General features: G+C 40.3%; 1 protein-coding gene across 1 annotated transcript in view; it reads left to right on the forward strand.

The window, feature by feature from the left end:
* Nucleotides 1–18,413, forward strand: part of LOC121065226 (sodium channel protein type 5 subunit alpha-like) — a 206,046-nt gene that overhangs the window by 27,428 nt on the left and 160,205 nt on the right. The window contains 2 exon segments of the mRNA XM_040547913.1: nucleotides 11,867–12,185; nucleotides 13,847–13,965. Coding sequence (XP_040403847.1) covers nucleotides 11,919–12,185; nucleotides 13,847–13,965 — 386 coding nt within the window. The 5' untranslated portion in view covers nucleotides 11,867–11,918.

Consider the following 18,413-nt stretch of genomic DNA (forward strand, 5'->3'; position numbering starts at 1 on the left):
TCTTGGGCTTATTGCAGTGTGTATTGGGGCAAATGGAGGCAGTGTCAGGAGCTCTAGGTTTGTGCTATCAGACCATACCGAAATAATGTGTAGAAGTAGATTAGCTGTGTTGACCACATGGAGATGTGTTTCTGCCTCAAATCTGTAAGGAGAAAGAAGTTAAGATAAGCAGCAGAACTCTGTCATGGACATCTAATTCTTGTTAGCCACTGTAAGAGTAAATGTTAAGTATGTGAAGTGGGATTTCCCATTACTTTCTTAAAGTGAATCTTCAATTGAATTTAGGTTCACCTGGGAATATTATAAATTGTAAGAATTGAGAGTATCAGTAATGCTTTTAATGGTCTGATTTTTCAAACTGAATGTTCTTGCTTGGATGTAAGGGTTGGCTTAGAGACTTTCTTGTGTTTTGTGACAGCATTTTTTGAGGTTCTCTTAGGTAGCTCCATCATTTTGGGATGGAAAAGGGAGGTAGGAGAAGTCATGTTGTAGCCCAAGCTGCAGCTCAGAGCTGCAGTCTGGTCTGCTGGGACCATTTTTTCCAGGATGTCTTCTTTATCTTCTTTGCAACTCATTGACTTGGAGATCAAGTGAGAAGAACGATTTCCATAAATGATGGTTACTAGTTTGAGGTCCCTAGACAGTGTGAGAATCCTGAAGAAATGGACAAGGCCATCTGAACCACCATCCAAATTTGTATTTTTTATTTCCCGACTTAAATTTCTCTCTTCTCTGGCCAGCAGTAGAGATGGGCTGCAGAGAATGACAATCCAAGACAGCTTTTCAGTAGTTAGCACTACAAGTTTAGTCAATATTTTTGGAATGGAAGTAGAGTCAGGGAAGCATATTTTGGAGCCAGGCTAAACACAGTTATGTGGAAAGAGGATCTGTGCTGTAATGCTGGTTCTGCTTTTAAGATCACTATATGCTTTGGCATAATCTGTAAGACAAGCCCAAGAGTGGCACAGGAAATTGTCTGGAAACTGGGATGGAGGTTCGCTTTTCAACTGTTTTGGGTTGTTTCTTCATGGCCCCTAGGAGTCCTGGATGCCACTAGTAGGTATGTCATTCTACTTTAAGAAATATTAGCTCAAAACAACTTTTGTCCACAGAGATGCACAATCCAGGTCTCCACCATGCCTTTAGTCTGCAGAAGTAAAATACAAGGTGGACTATCTTTTCCAGATGCCCAAGTCAAATGGTGTGTCTGGGAGAATTGCGCTCAGCTGAGTGAACACGTTTCTGGGAACAGCATGGTTGTCATTGGCTAATTAAGTGTAGGCAGTTTGTTGGAGCTGAATATCTATACTGAATGTGGTAAAATAGTAGTGGGCACTGGAAAACTGTTGTAGAAGTGAAAACTGAGGTAGAAGTGTTGGAATTTGCCATCTGCAGGAGTGGAACAGCCCCATGCTCTGCTCCTTTTTCACCGTGCACGTAGAAGTTGCTGGTCCCTTTTTTCCAAGAAGAGTCAAGCAGAAGAAAATCTAACACACAACACACACCTTGAATCGTATTCCATAGTGGTCAGAATTTGGGGGAGATGGATTTCCGTCCAGATGCCCTTGCTCTGTCAGAGAAAAGCAGACATGCCAGCATAGACACTGAGTTCACAGGTACCTATCTATATGTCAATACCTAAATTTAGGTGTCCTAATCAACAAATTGAATCATCGGTATCTTCGCTGCAGTCTAGTCTGGTTTATCTCACTAAAGTAGACATGTAAAACAGGAGAGATGACTCATGTCCTGACAGTGTCTACTTCTCCCTGAATGTCTGACATCCTGCATTTCTTTGGTTTGGCCAGTCAATTCCATTGCATCAGAGAAGATAGATTCATTCTGTTCTATGAATGAGGCTATTTCATATGAGTTGCATGTCCAGTGCATATATTTACAGCCAAAAACTTCTATAATACATTATTTGTCCTGTCCAAGCTGAGAAACTGTCCTGCAGGATGGATGAAGATAGAGATGAATGTATAGAGGAGTAGGCTGTACTTAAATTACTAGGCTCTTACATAGCCAAATAAAAATTAAGAGCCAGACGAAATCTGCCATTTTCTCATCAATTTTTTATTTTTAGTAAGCATCGTCTCAAGAAAGGAAAAATAAATGAATCTGAATGTTCAAGCCATGAAGTCACTTCTGTATCACTGCAGGATCCCATCAGAGCAGGTGCTATTATACCTAATAGCAATAATGTCCCTTGAGGGCTCCTACATTGCCAGCATTCGTATAGTAAGGTAGGGCTCTGGCACGGAAGCTGTCCTGCACGTAGGAGGGGATTAGAATCAAGATATTGGCTGATCGCTTGGTGCATTTATAACTGATGTTATGAATATTATATTATTATTTTTTAAATAGTGTTGTTTTCTTTTTCTTTTAGAAAATGCAAACAAGTTCCCAAATTATGGAGCTAGTGCATTTTCCATTTAGAAAATGTCCTGCCATACCATCATCAGATGTTGCTCTTTCACAGGCCACTTGATGTCTTATTTTCTGTTTTACTCATTGACTGTTTGGTCTCATAAGCTAAATTAAGCAAGAAGCCACAACAGGGGGTTGCAATACTAGGCCACTATTGTATGCTTCCAGTGCATTGTGCCTCAGGCCCAATTGAGTATTACCAACCACTCAAGCATGCATCGTTGACACATAAATGCATATTTGGATGTAGCTTGTTAGTAAATGCAATGTCCCCAGCAGTTTTATTTGGATGATTATATTATTGCTAATTAACAGAAAATGTCATGACTTATGGAAAATAATTGTTTGTGCAATGTGTTATTTACTCTGTAAAATTATTCTATGTAAAAAAGATGAGGAAATTATACAGAGGAGAAGGGGAAAGTGGGATATTCAGGAGAGTCATGGGGTTCTCAGTAGTGTGAGTCTCATTGACATCAGTGGGGCATAGCCAAAATCACTCCTGGTAATGTGACTCACTCATATACCTCTAAAATCATCTGTGTTCGCCACTCGTTAGATGCCCTCCTTCATTTGCTCAGATGCACTTTAGGTTTTGGTTAGTGTCAGGAGAAATAAAGTTTAATTCAGCTAACCTGCCAGGAAAATATAGTAGCTAGAGGGCGGCAATCTTTGTGCTAGTGTTAAAGGCTACAAGGTATTAAAACAGGAACAATGAAAAATCCCTGGCTTCTCGGCATCCTTGCTTCATCCACCTCATTTACATAATGGTTTAGAGCATTATGTAATTCAAATCAAATAGCTGTCAGTAGGCACCAGCTTCCATTGCGTCTTTTCCACGAAGCTGCACTGAGTCGCTGAAGTAACCATATCTGAAAGGAATGACAGAAATGAAATAATTCTGTCTCTCAGACACCAGGGATCTGACCCACCACCTATCGCAGTCAAACAAAATATTCCCCTTGGCTGATGTGAGGCAAGGATTGCACCCTCAGCACCAGGGTAAGCTCTTAACTCTGATTCCTAAACTTGGCAACCAAACACAGGCAGTTTTCAATGGCAAACAAGCAGAATATCCCTCCTCTTTAGACAGCAGTAATTCTCTTTCTGTCTCTTGGTGGGGGAAATCTCTTCCCTTCCATCACATTTGAAGATCCACTGGCTTTATCCAAACAGTACTGTCAAATTTATAGGTTACTAAATAATGAATCAAACCTTCAATATACCCCAGTAAGCAGCAAATAGCCTCTCCCTGATGGTGTTCCTGTTCAATTTCATGGGTCTCTATTTCCATTGCTGAAAAAGATAATATTGCCAGTGCACTTCTACATCTGTGCCTTTCGATTTTTCTATTCTCTGTCTTGTTGCAAAATGCACTGAAAAGGCCTGCCTGTTGTTGGGGCACCATTAGCACCCAACACCATCCAAACCCATAGGGACATAGGTACCCTGCACCCTTGTCCAAGGGAATCTACTAGAATAGACAGAAACGCATTGCAGGAGATTAAGGAGAATAAGATAGCTGTGCCAAAATCACTCAGGATTGGTGCAAATGTCACTTGAGGGTTATTTCTAAGTGCTGTGGACAGGGAGACGTTTGTGGAAGGGTTATGTTGGCTTGGGATAAAGTAGGTGGGGGGGTGAGTTCATTTTCTTGGCTGATGAATAAGAAAGGGAATGAGGTGGAGAAAGATGGGAAGCTGGGTGTACCATAGGTATGTGTGTGGATGGAGTCTGGTAAAGGTTAGCGGTCACGGAGCAAAGTGCTGCTGATGCTGCAGATGGAGGAGTGCTTGGCAGGACCTGCTGTCCGACCTCCTCTCTGCTGGATGTGAGAAAGGGACTTGCCGCCTCCCGTAGCTTAACTTTGTGTGCTTTGGGTCTGTCTCTACTAGCCTTTCACATCTAGTGTTTTCTTGACCCTTCATCTCATCCTCTTTTTGTTCCTCTCACCTGAAGGAAGGAAAACATATATTGCACCATTTACTCTTAAAAATGGGTTTTAAGTTCAGTTATTGTATCATGTTTGTCTCAGTTCAGTGCTAAAACTGCAAGAGGCCCTGTCTTTGCTTGCAGTTTCATCCATCTTTTTTAATGTAGACATGCCAATTCTGGTGATGGTTTCTGTAAGTCTGTTGGTTTTTCCTGCTGATGAGTGTCTCTCCGTAACTTAGAAGGGGGTGAATCAGTGATGCCTTATAACCTTGTGTTAATACATCAGATAGCCCAGCTCTTCAGCTGTGGCTCCCCCTCTTCTGAAAGCATACAGAAAAGCTTTTGGTGGCCAGCCTAAAGCCTGCCTTCTTAAAACAGTATAACTACCCCATAATGGCTTCAGAATATATTTTAATAGCTGTTTTACAACTTCCTATATCCGTTAAAATGTCTTTACAAAACACTCTGTGAATAAAATGGACCTGATTTGATATATTTTATTCATGGGAGCATTCAAAGCACCTAATGGTGTGAGTAGTGTATATTATATTTGGCATAACATGGAGCTCTCCTGTAGATTTCTTATTTCTTGTTCAAAAGTTACTGACTGTATCCTTAGCTGAAAACATTTGGCTTGCTTGGTAGCTCTTCTGCAAGCTCTGTTGCTTCAGAGTAGCAAAGGAGAAATCGTCCCCTGGATCTGAAGACTGACTAGTTTCTAGAAAAATAACTCTGTGGACAATCTCTAGTTAATTAAAATAGATATGAAAACCTGTTGGGTTCAGAGAATTACAATTTCCTGCAAAATATAGAGATGTGCACTGATAACTATCATATGCTGTTTCCCTCTTGCTTATTTCTGTCATTCAGTCGCAGCATAATTTAAAACAAAAACACCTGCAAAGAAAGCAGAATATTTTTAGCTCACTAAAAATATGTATTTTATCATAAGAGAAGACTTAGTGCCAGCACTTAATTCTTGGCATAACATTTGTCATCCCCAAATACAACATCGGGATGAAATCTTCTGAATTAATTTCCTTTTAGCACGTTAGCTTGCTGAAGACTTTATCTTATCAATAAGTCATTGGTAATGTCAGAATGTCATGATTCTGTTGAGTGAGATGCCAGCAAAACTCATTAAACTGGATTTAAAAGTAGATACAGCACAGGCAAAGCAGGTTGTGACAAATGGCGTGTGGGTCGGTAACTCTGAGATTTCACTTTGGACATTTTGTGTTTATTTCTGCCCTCGGTCTGCATGCTTGGTGAACAAACAAGGCTCGTTTTAGGAAATGTGTGTGTTATGCGATGTCATATCAACCTGCAGGCTTGCTTCGTGACGCGGGCAGCAGGAGGAACTCTGTCTCACAGCTCCTCCTGCGTCAGTCTGGGGCTCGTCTCAGTGCTCGGCTTTTCCTGGGAGATCTCCTTCCAGTGCTAAGAACACAGCAGCTGTTTCCGTCAGATTTTTGTGGAATGTCAAACCTTTCTGTTGCAGGCCAGCCATGGGAGCCTGCCTGGTTCTCGGCAGGTGTTGATGTCCCCAGACTCTCTGCTACGTTTGGCAGCATCCCCTTTCTCACCTTTGACTCCAAGCTCACCCAACGGGATGTTTCTGAGCAGTGCTCTCTTTAAAGACAGCATATCTATCCAAATATTCCTGGTCCTAATAGATCGCTTCCTTAGCTGCTGTGACTTCCCTGGGATGGGTTGAGCTGTGCTCATTTACACCAGCTGGAGATGAGGCTGATTATATACGTTAGGAAGGTGTACCGCAAGAAACTGTTGTGTACGGTCTTGACAAAATTATGTCTGTCGGAAAAAAGAAATAAACCAAATATCAGTTTAAGCAGAAGTAATGAGTGCGCTGTGCAAAAGTTCAAGGGCTGTCTTATTCAGTTCCCCCTTGTTCTGGTGTGAGCACACAGACCTTCAGAATGTGTATGAGCAGCGGCTGAAATGTTTCAGTAAAAATTTCAGTAAAAAGAATTTCCTGTGACACCTCCTAGCTGAGGTGCATGAAGTGAGGTATAAATATAAGCAAAGTAAGTCTCCTAAGGTTGTCTGTTGACGGTCAGTAAAATTACGAAGTCACCTAGCCTCCTGTAGGCTCTTAATCTTTATGTAGAAGTTCTTTATTTGATCTTAATTAGAAACAAGATTTCTCCATGAAGCCATTACATGCTTCATGGTTGGAATAAAATTTTCATGTGGTCCCATATCACCTTGCAGTCTTAGATACGGTAATGTTTGCGTGTGCATGCATGTAAATTTATGCATAAGAATCTGTGAATCTAGGGCAGTGACATTGTATTAGATGTGTCATTGCATCATTCCTTATTTCCCTAGCCTATTATTCTCATGTTTTGTAGTGCTCTGTAGGTCAAAGAAAAATGCCAAACAGATTATATGGAGAAGAGGTTAAAAAAAAAAAGATGTCAGTGCTGTATGCAGACCCAAACACTTGAAGGGAAACCGTCCTCGTGATTGTTTTTGTTACCACAGCAGTTGAGAACACAAAGTCTACATTTAGTCACAAACATTTTGTAAACAAAGGAGAATTTTGAAGTCTTGTTTGTTATTATGTAAGATTTATATCTGGCAGAATCACGGTGGAGACATACCTGCCCCCATGTGCTATCATCCTTCTCCCCAGCCCGTGGTCAGTAGTAGCTTTTTGGTTATCATCACTGAATTCAGAAGGGTTGTATGAATAAAAGCCTACTCGAGATGAGCATGTCTGATGGCATCCAGTCTTCATTCTATGAATGTCACTTTCACTCTGTTGGTCTTCAAGTTTGGCTCCTTTATTATTATGGCTCCCAAGTGTGTGAAATACATGTGTGTACGTCCTTTATACCCTGTGGGCCAGGCAAGCAATCCAGAGCCATCATGCACATTGGAGGTGAAAGCAAGACAGGTCTTTGAAGTCAATATTCCTCCAGGTGTAGTGAATGGCAAGGACCTCAGTCTCTGCTTCCCCCAATGCACAGGAGACCTTGCTACCAGTTTGTGTCAGTGTCTCAAGCCATGGGAAGTGATTGTCAGGCACTCGGGTGGAGATCTGAGTCTGCAGACCCCACGCAAGAACAGGAGGGCAGGCAGCTGGAGGTGAGCAGGACCACTTTCCTTGTATCCCATTGCCCAAGTGGCTTTTTGGGTGCTGGTCAACCATCCGTGGGGAGTCAAGGTAAAGCTTGTAGGGCATGTATGTCTTCTTTGGAGAATGTGGAAGGTCTTCTGAGCTGGGATGACTAACGCCTACAAGAGTAAGGCTAAAGCTATAGTGGAAACTGGCATTTATCTTACTGAGTAAATACAGATTCTAGCAATATCTTTGTACTGTTCCCACTTCTTGCCATGTCATAGAAAATATGCATCTTGGGGCTTTATTTTCTTATGCACATTTTGTTTACATAAGCAGTACATTTTTATCAGCACGAACCGATGTTAACTGAATTTAACAAAGACAAAGCAAGAAGGAAATGTTCATTCTGTGCATGGTGATATCACAGAAACAATGTGTTTTGAAGCCTTGTACTTCAAAAATATGCCTGAGAGGAATGGAAAAATCCAGGCTCATATTTTAAAAATGTGAGTCACAACAGCTATTATCTGTTAAGAAGTGGCATTCCAGCTCTTTGATTCAGTCATTAATGATTTCTTTTTTAAGTAGTGGTGCTTTCTTACCCTTTTAAGAAACATCTGCACTAACCCTGGCTATTTGTGTTCGCAATTCATAGATTCAAAGAAATTAGACATAGAAAGGACCTATGAAATCATCTTGTCCATTTCCTGAAAGCATATGAAATTGAAAAAAGAATTATACTAAATATATATGTTAAAATGTAGATACTTTGACTTACGTACAATATGAAGACAAATATGTCGATTTTTCGGTTGTGAGTATGCTAAATAATGTACCTTATTTTCTTTATAGTAAAAATAAACAGAAGCGTAGCAAAAGCTTTCACAAAGTTTGTGGAGCATTTTCTACTTTTTTCCCAACAAGCTAACTTTCTGGAATTTGCATTTAATATTCAAAAGATCTGGTTTCAAGTAGTTTGAAGTTTTTTTTGTTGTTGTTGTTTTTGTTTTTTTTTTTTAGTTTTATATTTTAATGAGAGAGCTCTGAACAGAAAGAATTCTTTTTTTAAAAAACAGTAATTAAAGCTTCTGTTTTTGATATGGTTTTGGGCAATTTTATCTCCCTCGCAATTCCCTATCCTATTTTTTTTATTATTTTTAAAATTATTTTTGACAAGTTTTATTGCCAGAATAGTTTCTTGTAGGAAGTCTTTAGGGAGCGCTGAGAAGGATGCTGAATATTCGTTTTTTTTTTGCGATTAAGCAACACCCATGAAAACAGCGGCACTTATCAGAGGCGTTCCACACATTCTCTTATTATCTCAATAAGTACTCAGTGTTCCTCATGCTATATGGCCATGCCTCCACCTCTGCTGTATGGAGAAGGGGCTGCAGAAGGGGCTGGGCTGAGGCAGGCTAGCAGAAACACCCCAGCATGACACAGCTCATGAAGCATGAACAGGGCCATGCAGAAGTTCACCACTAGTGTGATTTTCATTCCTTTCCTCCAGCATAGCACAGCTCCTTGTCAGAAGAGGGCTGTTGGGGTTAATTCTCCACTTCCACCAGTCTTAGTCTATTAACACCTCCGTACAAATACTCAAGATACTCTCTAGTGACTTAATAACCTCCTGCTCTGATAATTTCTATGTAAAGAAGAGTATGTATAAAGCTACCACTAGGTTTCCAGTAACCATTGTATATCTAAATGTTGGAGGATGTTGTCTGGCCCATGATCCAAAGCACTCGAAGCAGGTAGATGGTCAAGCACCTGCAGGTGTATGGGGTAATTAGCTTTGGTTTGCCATGTGGTTACAAGGCTATACAAGCTCAGGCCAGCCACAAAGTCGAGGGGCAGGTTGAGCTCATGCCCAGGGCACTGTAGGCTATCTTGTATTGACATGAGTGCTACGTAAAGACAGACGTGCACAAGATCAGACCATGGGTTCCTCCAGGGCGGTAGCCTAGTGATAGAGTGAAAATAGGGAAAGCGTATGTAGTCTTTCTTGCACATAGCCAGGTTCTGCAGCTAAGGGTTTTTCTCAGTAAGAGGCAGTGTCTTTGTGTTTAAAACCATTAATGGAACTTTTGCTCATGGATTTGTCTCATGGCTCTGTGAATCCTTCTTTTTTTTTTTTTTTTTTGCTTGTTTTTGTTATTTTTGTTTGTTTGTTTGTTTTTGACATTTAGATCAGCTGGTTTAAACAAGTTTCACGTGGCTCCCTTGTTTGCTTCAAACCTGCTGCTCTGCAAATTCATTCAAGATTTCTCCATCCCTGTATTACGAGAAAAAGGGAACAGTCATTCAGTACTCACCATCTTGACAGCTCCAATGATGATCTGGACTCGCGTGGCAGCCCTCAGTAATCTTCTGTCTGGTTTAGAGGCCTGGTCTGTTCCTTCCCAGAAATACCGATCGGCCACTGATTTTTGTTGTCCCCTTCAGCAGTGAGACAAGTCAAGAAACAAAAATCAAAAGGACAAAATACCTGAGAGTCCTCTGGCCACCTGTACTGATGTCATTTATAGAAAGTGAAATTCTATTTGCTTGCACTGGTGCTGAGTCACAAAGCCGTGTGCATAAGAAAACCCAATTTGTGGGAAAGCTTCTAATTTCCTGTTTTTCAGGAAGAAGGGGATAAAAAAATGATGTGGGGGTAGAGGGGAAAGGAGCAAAGAGAATAGCTAAATAAAGAAGAATGTCAGAATACCCAAAATACAGGAAAGGCTAATTTATTTTAGACTTACTTGTTGAAGCAAGTAGTAATGCAGAGTATAATGTACAAACTCCCGTAAATCATTCCTGTATGACAGTCTGTGATCAATGACAATTTAATGAATTCATTTTAAAATGAAGTCAGAATAGGAAAAACAGTAGTTGTTTGAAAGAGTACTTTACTCAAATAAATTGAGTCAATAAATATGCTATTTGTCATGCAGAGTCCAGTTAAAGTCTTGTTTGCTAACAAAAGTGCTGTCATCTCAGAACCTAATAGAAGCAAACTATCTGGAACTATCCACTATAAATAGACAAATACTGTCTGAAAGCAGAAGACAACAATTGCAGCTGAACAAAGAATTGTAGCCTGCACACACTGATAAATGCAGTAGGGTAGCCCACCTCAAAATCTACAATTTTGTTTGTCAGTTGCATATGTTCTGATGATTCTGATGTAGTATGAATGCTCTGTTGGTATTCCAAAAAAAAAAAAAAAAAAGAAATAAGTCGTGTTTCTTCTATGAACAGTGTTCTAATTGTTACATAGTAAGGGTTTTTCTTGCTAGAAAAAAATGCCATTTAAGTCACTATTAAATTCCAAAATACAGCTTCAGTGAGCTTGAACGGACTTGTGCAGGCTACTAGAAAGGGGATAAGCTTCATCCCTTTTCAAACAGTAGTTTTACATTAATTTTCACAGCTATCCATGTTGTTTAGTGCAGATACAAGAGGACTTTTTGTTCTGCTGTGATTTTCACACTTGCACTTTTTTCATGTAAGCTGAAGAGTTGTGACACTTCTCACTCATTTTTACTCTGTTGTGGATTGGAAGTGTTAACACTGAAGCACCCTTAACCCAAGATGGTTAAACCTCACGGTTCTGGGTTAGATGTTCAAACTGGTGTTGGATACAAGCAGCATGATTTTCAGATGTGATGAAAAGGGTTTTTCAGCATCTCAGAAGTTTGGAGCGCTCTCATGAAGGTTCCAGGGCTTTGCCAGGCACATTTGGGCTTCTAGCATCCTTCGGATTGTAGGGTGTGGAGGGGCAGAAAATACTCAGAAGTCCTGCCATATATCTTGAAGATGGTATTTTCTATACCCAAAGGAAAATAAATGCTGAAAAATTCCATTGCAGAAGCCTAAGACAGAGATTATGAAGAATTTTGGTGGGATTTAAGAATCTGAACTTGACCCTTCTCTTTTTAAATTTGGAATAGAACAGCTGGGGCATTTTTAGAGTTCACATCATGTGGTCTGAGATCGGTGGATTTAAATCTGCCCTGCAGTCATCTTAGGCACATTGTTCATCCACTCCCAGAGCTGCATTTTCAGAAATGAGTTAGGAATCCAATCCCTGTGACTTTCAGTGAAACTTAAGCTTGTATGAATCTAAATTACTCCTTAGATGTGACTGAAGCTCCCAAGTGACTTAAAACCTTACGAATAGGCCACAGTGTATCTACAAAGTCTTTTTAGCTCTGATCACAGAGTGATTGCTAATTGAAATAACAGTTTCAATCATTTCTGGTTTCCTTGATGTTCTACTGACCATATAAAAATAGATGAAGAGTTTCCTGGTAATCAATAACCTACAAGTTATTGTTTGGTTTGTGTGTTTGTTTTTCATTCTGATAGCTTTGTTCTTCTTGCTTTGCTGCTGTCAATAATCTTTGGTCCTTCTCATTTCAGCTCTTTCCACTACTAGGAGTAAAGACCAGTATAGACAAAGCAGGATGAAAAGATGGCTGACTTCTTGTTACCACCGGGTACTAACAGCTTCCACCGGTTCACACCTGAATCCTTGGCTGCTATTGAGAAACGAATTGCAGAGAAGCTTGCAAGGAATGCGAAGCAGGAGTACAGAGAGCAGCTGGGTGAAGAAGAAAAACCTCAGCCTCAGTTTGATTTGCAAGCTTGCAAGAAGCTGCCCGATATCTATGGGACTGTTCCTCCAGAGCTCATCGGGGAGCCATTGGAGGATCTTGACCCCTTCTACAATGATCGCAAGGTGAGCATCAGCAAGATGTTCTGCTTCTTAGCTTATGCTAAACCATAAAAACATTCTGTTTTGAGGGCTCTGGTTTTCATCTTTCTACAGTCAGTAAAAATATTTTTTCCAGATTTAAGGGTCAAAGTTTCATCGAGTAGGACTCCCAGAAAACATCTAAGCAGCAGCACAAAGAGGGACACAAAACAATCAGAAATTGGGTGTTTTCAGATGACAATGGCTATGAATCTACAGAGACTGAAAAAAGTAGAGCAGTAGCTGCATTAAATGAACCCAGAGGTTTTTATCTACCACATCTTGACATCTTCATGAGACTCGACTCTTCACGCTAAGTTTACCACTTAGGCCCATTAATGTTAAGGGCTTCTGTGTGACTTAAGCCTTGTGCTAGCACTCTTCACAAGATAGGCAGGCTGTTCTGGAGGGCAGTGGTTCCTTTCCTGCTGAGGAATCGGTCAACTCCATTTAAGATGACCAAAACAGAGCTGAAGGGATGTGTAGGCAGTGCTGGCACTTTGAAGAACAGTATGCTTCATCCCAAAGGGAGAATCACCTGATGAAGAATCACGTGTAGGCTGGACCAAAGCCACAATAGTGCAAACGGCATCTGTCAAAAGGCTGTTGACAGCAGAGCTGGGCTGGCTGCTTACTACAGTTCGTTCCCCTTTCCAAACGTTTTGCAACACAGAGCACAAAATAAGGCTTGGAAGCACAGTGTAATTTTAGGCAGCTTTCAGGTCTTTCAGGTGTTGATGTTCTTGCTTTGGGGCTATGCTATTTCCTGTAAACAGTGGATTAATATGACCACGATGCTACTTCTATTAAAGTGGTGTAGAAACAACTACAGAATAAAAGTTAAATAGACAAAGAGAAATAGATTACTTACCTGGAAGGGCCAGAATTAACTTACAGGTGTTTATGGCTGTGTTGTTCCTCCTACCACCAGGCACAAGCAGCAGGATATAGATTTGCAGTGATAGGATCATGAAGGTCTTAGATTCAAGGTGGGTGTCTTGCTTAAGAGTTCATCTACTGAGTGGCCTGATCCTGTCTCTGAGTACTAGTCCCTCTATATATGGTTGGGCATCTTCAGAGCTCTGAAATTGGGGCAGCATCCAATTCACCTTTGCTTTGGATTCATGATAACTCACATGCCTGGTTTCCTCCACCTATATTAATGTGAATAGAGTGACAGTGCCTCATTGCGTGGCTTAGATCGTGCTGTGGAGCTGTGCCTCACGTAGCTTCTCACTTGAAAGATGAGACAAGAAACATTGTCTGGGAGCAACGAGGTGTGCAAGGTGGGGAAGATGGAGTAACAACATAGCAGAAGAGTAGCATGAAAGTCTCTCCACTGCATTTTAGTCTCCAGGTCATCTTTCATTTTAAAATATCTCTTTGCAGCCCCAAGATGGAGTGATGGCACAGGATCCTGTAAGCAGTGAAGGAATAAAATTGGGATATTGCAAGAAGACAGGCAAGGGTTCTGCTAGGAGGGACTTGGAAGAAGCTTCCATGAGTGAAAAGGAATTTGGGATCTTGGGAGGGAGTGAGGAAGGAATCTGGGATATTGGCAGGAATTTCCTGATGGGATGTGAGCTGGGACAAGCTGGGCATAGGTGCAAGTGCTGAATGTTCTTATTCTCTATTTTGTTTTCCAGACATTTGTAGTACTGAACAAAGGGAAGACAATCTTTCGATTTAGTGCCACTCCTGCCTTGTATATACTTAGTCCTTTCCATCCAATCAGAAGAGCAGCAATTAAAATTTTGGTACATTCATATCCTTTCTGGTGATTTCCCTCCTAGTGTGTTATATGATATTATTTTTAAACACAGATGTGTGGAACCCAGAAAATGTTTGATTTCATTAAGCTGTTTTAAAACTTGTGGTCGGATTTGCTTGCACAAGCAGAATCACACTTGGATTTTTGGTCTATTTTATATCGGTATGTGAGCTATGAATATGATTATATTATGCTACTGGCAGACAATGTGAACTGTACTGGAGAGTTTGATTAAATTACTTGGGTTCAAAAGGCATGAAAGGCCTTCCAATGACTATGAAGGAGTCATTGGAAGAAACTGGCTACAGTACCTCGGAAAGGAAAAGAACAAGGAAGCTGGAGCTTGCCCAGGAAAATGTATGCTGAAAGAGAGTTTTGCCACTATGCACTTAAGCAGCCTTTCCGATGAGACTCTGTGATACCATATACAGACACAATTTAATTTTGAACTGCCTCAGAATTATTTATTTTTTTTGTCCTGAAAGACAACATTTTAAAACTTGTTTTGTTGTTTTGTCAGTTTGGTTATTGCAACTTGCTACCCAGCTAGTAATGAAAGCAGAGGCTGGCCTGCTGGAGCTTTCAATGGAAGGGTGATGGCTAATTTCCCCTAGGTCTAAATATGGGGTCATGCACATTTTTTTTTGTTGTTATTTTTTGTTATTTTTAATTTTATTTTATTTATTTTATTTTATTTATTTATTTAGCACAGCCACAGAAACATTATATTCTGATATAGTCACATCTCTCTGGAAGACCAGACTGAGCTGAATGCTCAGCTTGCATGCTTTGTGTGAACATTACTGAAAACACACCCTTTTTCATGAGTTTCCTTTTTTTTTCTACGGTGCACATGGGGGACCTAGCAATGATAATTCAAAGACTTCACGTACTGCTTGCATGACGTTTTATTAATGGGAATCCCTCTGCTGCGATGCCCCTGTACACCAGAGAGAAACAATACTAAGCAGATAGCATCTTAGAATCATTGGTTTATTATCAAATTTCAGGGGGGAAAAACAGGGAAAGAAACCAGATTCCCAGTGAACCATGCAGTGGGAATAAAAAAAAAAAAAAAAAAAAGAAAAGAAAGATGTGAGAATATAGATGTTCTAGCGAGAAGAAAAATGGGTAAAGCTTCTAGTAACAATAATTATATGAAAAAAAATGAGTATGTGATATCATCGAAGATGTTACGAAGAAAACACATAGGATTTTCCAGAGGCATTTGCTCATGGATCAGGTTATACCTGCAAGCAGTGCAGCACATGCTGCTGTATACCCAGAGCCCAACAGTGTTTATTAGGTACAGTTACATCAGCACAGCCTTGCTGAGGTTAATTGAGGTCAGTGGATTTGCACAGCTAAAGAGAAGAATTTCGAAATTGAGCTTCTTAGAAAAAGTGTGTATGTATAAATAATGGCTCCAGCTTTGGAGGCCTGTTCTGTCTTCTCACTTTCTTTCACGCAGGCTGGGAAGCCAAGAGGTCCCAGATATGTGTAATGCACAGGAACTACACGCAGTCAACTAAAAGATAACTATGCAAGCAATCCTTATCACATTACTCCCAAGGATAAAGAGCACGGAGGAGTGAATTTCAAAGACATGACAGGAGCAGAAATATAGTCAGATAAGGAGTGTAAAGTTTCAGAAGTGGAAGGCTGCAATGCTAACAGTATTTTAGTTCCAGAAAGAGCCAAGTTATCACCTTTTGTTGATAATGTGAGACAATCCAACAGCTCAGCCTTTGACCAGCGCAGGCAGGAGGCCACAGCTCCGGTCCCAGTGAAACAGCAGTGAAGTCCCTGCATTAGGCACGGTGTTGTTTTCTGTCAATAAAGGCCTTTCACATCATCCTGAAACACAAAGGGCAATTGGCTGAGCAGGAAGTCAATATCCCAGGCAGAAAGGAGCCTGAATCTCCAAGTACTCAAGCAGATAATATCACAGACATGAATCTGGGAACCGGATCTGTTGTCTTGCGTGAGGGTAATCAAGCAAGCTTTATTTTCCCTGGGGCAAAAGTCAAAAAAGAGCATTAACAAATGGTACCCTGTCACGTAAGTGTCTGAAGCAACATCTTTTGCAGATGCCATATTTCCATTTCTAGGCACCAAATGTAGCTCGAAGGCCAACAGTAGAACAGAAGAGAGAGGACAGAGTAAAATCATCCTATACAGAAGCAGTGGGGGTGACATTGCTTGGTTAAGTAGCTTTGTATGGAGTTGTTCTTCTGAGACTTCAGGCAAGATAGATCCTGTACGCTCACAGCTCATCCAACCAAACATGGTTAGTCTAGTCATTCAGAAATACACCCTTCCAAGGGAAGGTATCCACAGGCTGGCAGCCTCCTAGTGATGTAAATTGATTCAATTAACAACATACCCCTAAGCCTCTTCTAGGTATCTCTCTTCCTTTTCAGAGTCTAGGAGGCCTCGTTAAAGGACAACAGTCCAGATGGCTGCCAGAACAAGGCCCTGGCCCATTTCTGTCACAGAGGACATGGGGACTGTAGGTCTGCATCCCTTTGGTCTATATTGAATGCAGAACAGACGGAATAGATGAGCATTTTTTGCCCTCCTCATCATTATTGACCATTAACATCTTTATTTACTATCTCGTCCTATTAATAAGATTAAACCACTGCTAGCATTTCATTTATGCTGTATGCTTAAAAGGTTCATCTTAGTTCTTCTCGCCTGCAAGCTAAAAACTGTTCTGTGCTATCCCTGGTTTCTCCAAGCAGTTTGCTGTCCTGTATAAAATCCATGGCAAATGCTAGTTCCTTTTTTTTTTTTTCTTTTTTTTCTCCTATGTATAGGTACAGATAAGTGCTCTCAATTTGCTACTGATCCAGAATGGGTTTTTGGCCAAAATTATCTTCTTTGCTAGAATTATGGATTCTGTCCCACCTAAAAAAATAAAAATAAATAAAAATCTTCCTTAAGAATTCACAATTTGTGTTCATATTTTCTGCTTGCAACTTCTCCCCCGTCTGATTTTACACACTTTCCTTGGTAAAGGAAAATGAGGCCCTGTAAAGTACCAATTATATGTACTATTGATTGGACCTAACCTTTGCTTGTCCATATTATATGTAATTTGGCAATGATCACTTAAAGAGCCACTAGTATTCGGTCTGCTAATTAACCATTATCCATCATAATGAAGTCTAGAATAGAAGTATGCTATGTTTGACTCACTATCTTTGTGCTACAAGATAAAATTTATAACTTTTAGGAATTCTTTATACAGGCTACATAATATCATTCTATAACTTCATATTGGAAATAAATGTCAGGTTCAATTTATTGCAGAAGGGATCCTGATGAGTAGCTTCGTGTATTGGATTTGTGGTTCGTAACAGAGTGTGTAACCCATTCTCCCTTTTGGAGTGCATTAGCCATGTGTGTGATTCACGTCAACTCATGGATCAGTAGGCTTTCAAAAACTGGAATTAATAGCAGTTCTTTCAAAAAACTGTAATTAATAACAGTTCTAAGACAGGAACAGACAATGGTGGTAATACAGATCGTATCAATTTCATCTCCTTTACTTACTCTGTCTTTTCTGAATAGATAATGATCACTGACTTTTTCTAATGTGAACAATTGCCTTAGATTTCAGATAGGAATACTAATTTTCATTCTGTAGGAATTTCTGTTTTCTCTTGCTTCTTGCACAGACCTCTGACTTCAGTGCACAACCAACTAGAATAATTCTTTCTTTTCCGTTCTTTGAAGTTTTGAGCATGGTCATGAAACTCAGTTTGAATTGATAGTGCATTTGATGCCCCAAAGCTGACCCCTTACATTTTCAACCTGTGTCATCCTGTATATTCTCTTTGGTGTCCAAATAAGAAGGTGGTGACACCTGCCTATAAGTGAGCTTTGGGAAAGCTGTTAGATTCAGCTTACACCACTAGGAAACAGGGATGTATATATCTGACTGGTGAACCTAAAATGTTCTTCTTATAGAGGAATTTCCCTGCTTGTAATTGTACTGACGGATAGCTGTTGTTTGGCATGACCTGAAGATACCACTCTGATGTATTATTATTACTTTCACAGCATTTCACTGCAGTTGAAAAAGTAATCCACTGTTTCCTACATTAGCTGCAGTTTACAACCTAAATTTTGTTAACCAGATAGACACTACTTTCAGGGACATATCTCAGGCTGACTTAAGAAAATGAGTCTAGAAATCAGATATCCTTCCCCGTACTTCAGCAGGAGGTGTCGGCCCCGTAAGTGGAAAATGTTTGTGAGATGAGCAGTTCCTTTGAGTTCAATTACTGCTCTCTGCAATGGCACAGGGGAATATGTGAGTTGGTTACTACCAATCTAACCTTGCAGTGGCTTATGGGGCCCATCAGAAAACATTCCACTCCGTACTCAGCAGAGATTTTGGATCTGTGAAAGGACAGATTTTATGCAAACAT

This window comes from Cygnus olor, chromosome 2 (genome assembly GCF_009769625.2).
Source record: "Cygnus olor isolate bCygOlo1 chromosome 2, bCygOlo1.pri.v2, whole genome shotgun sequence".
Classification (NCBI taxonomy): Eukaryota; Metazoa; Chordata; class Aves; order Anseriformes; family Anatidae; genus Cygnus; species Cygnus olor.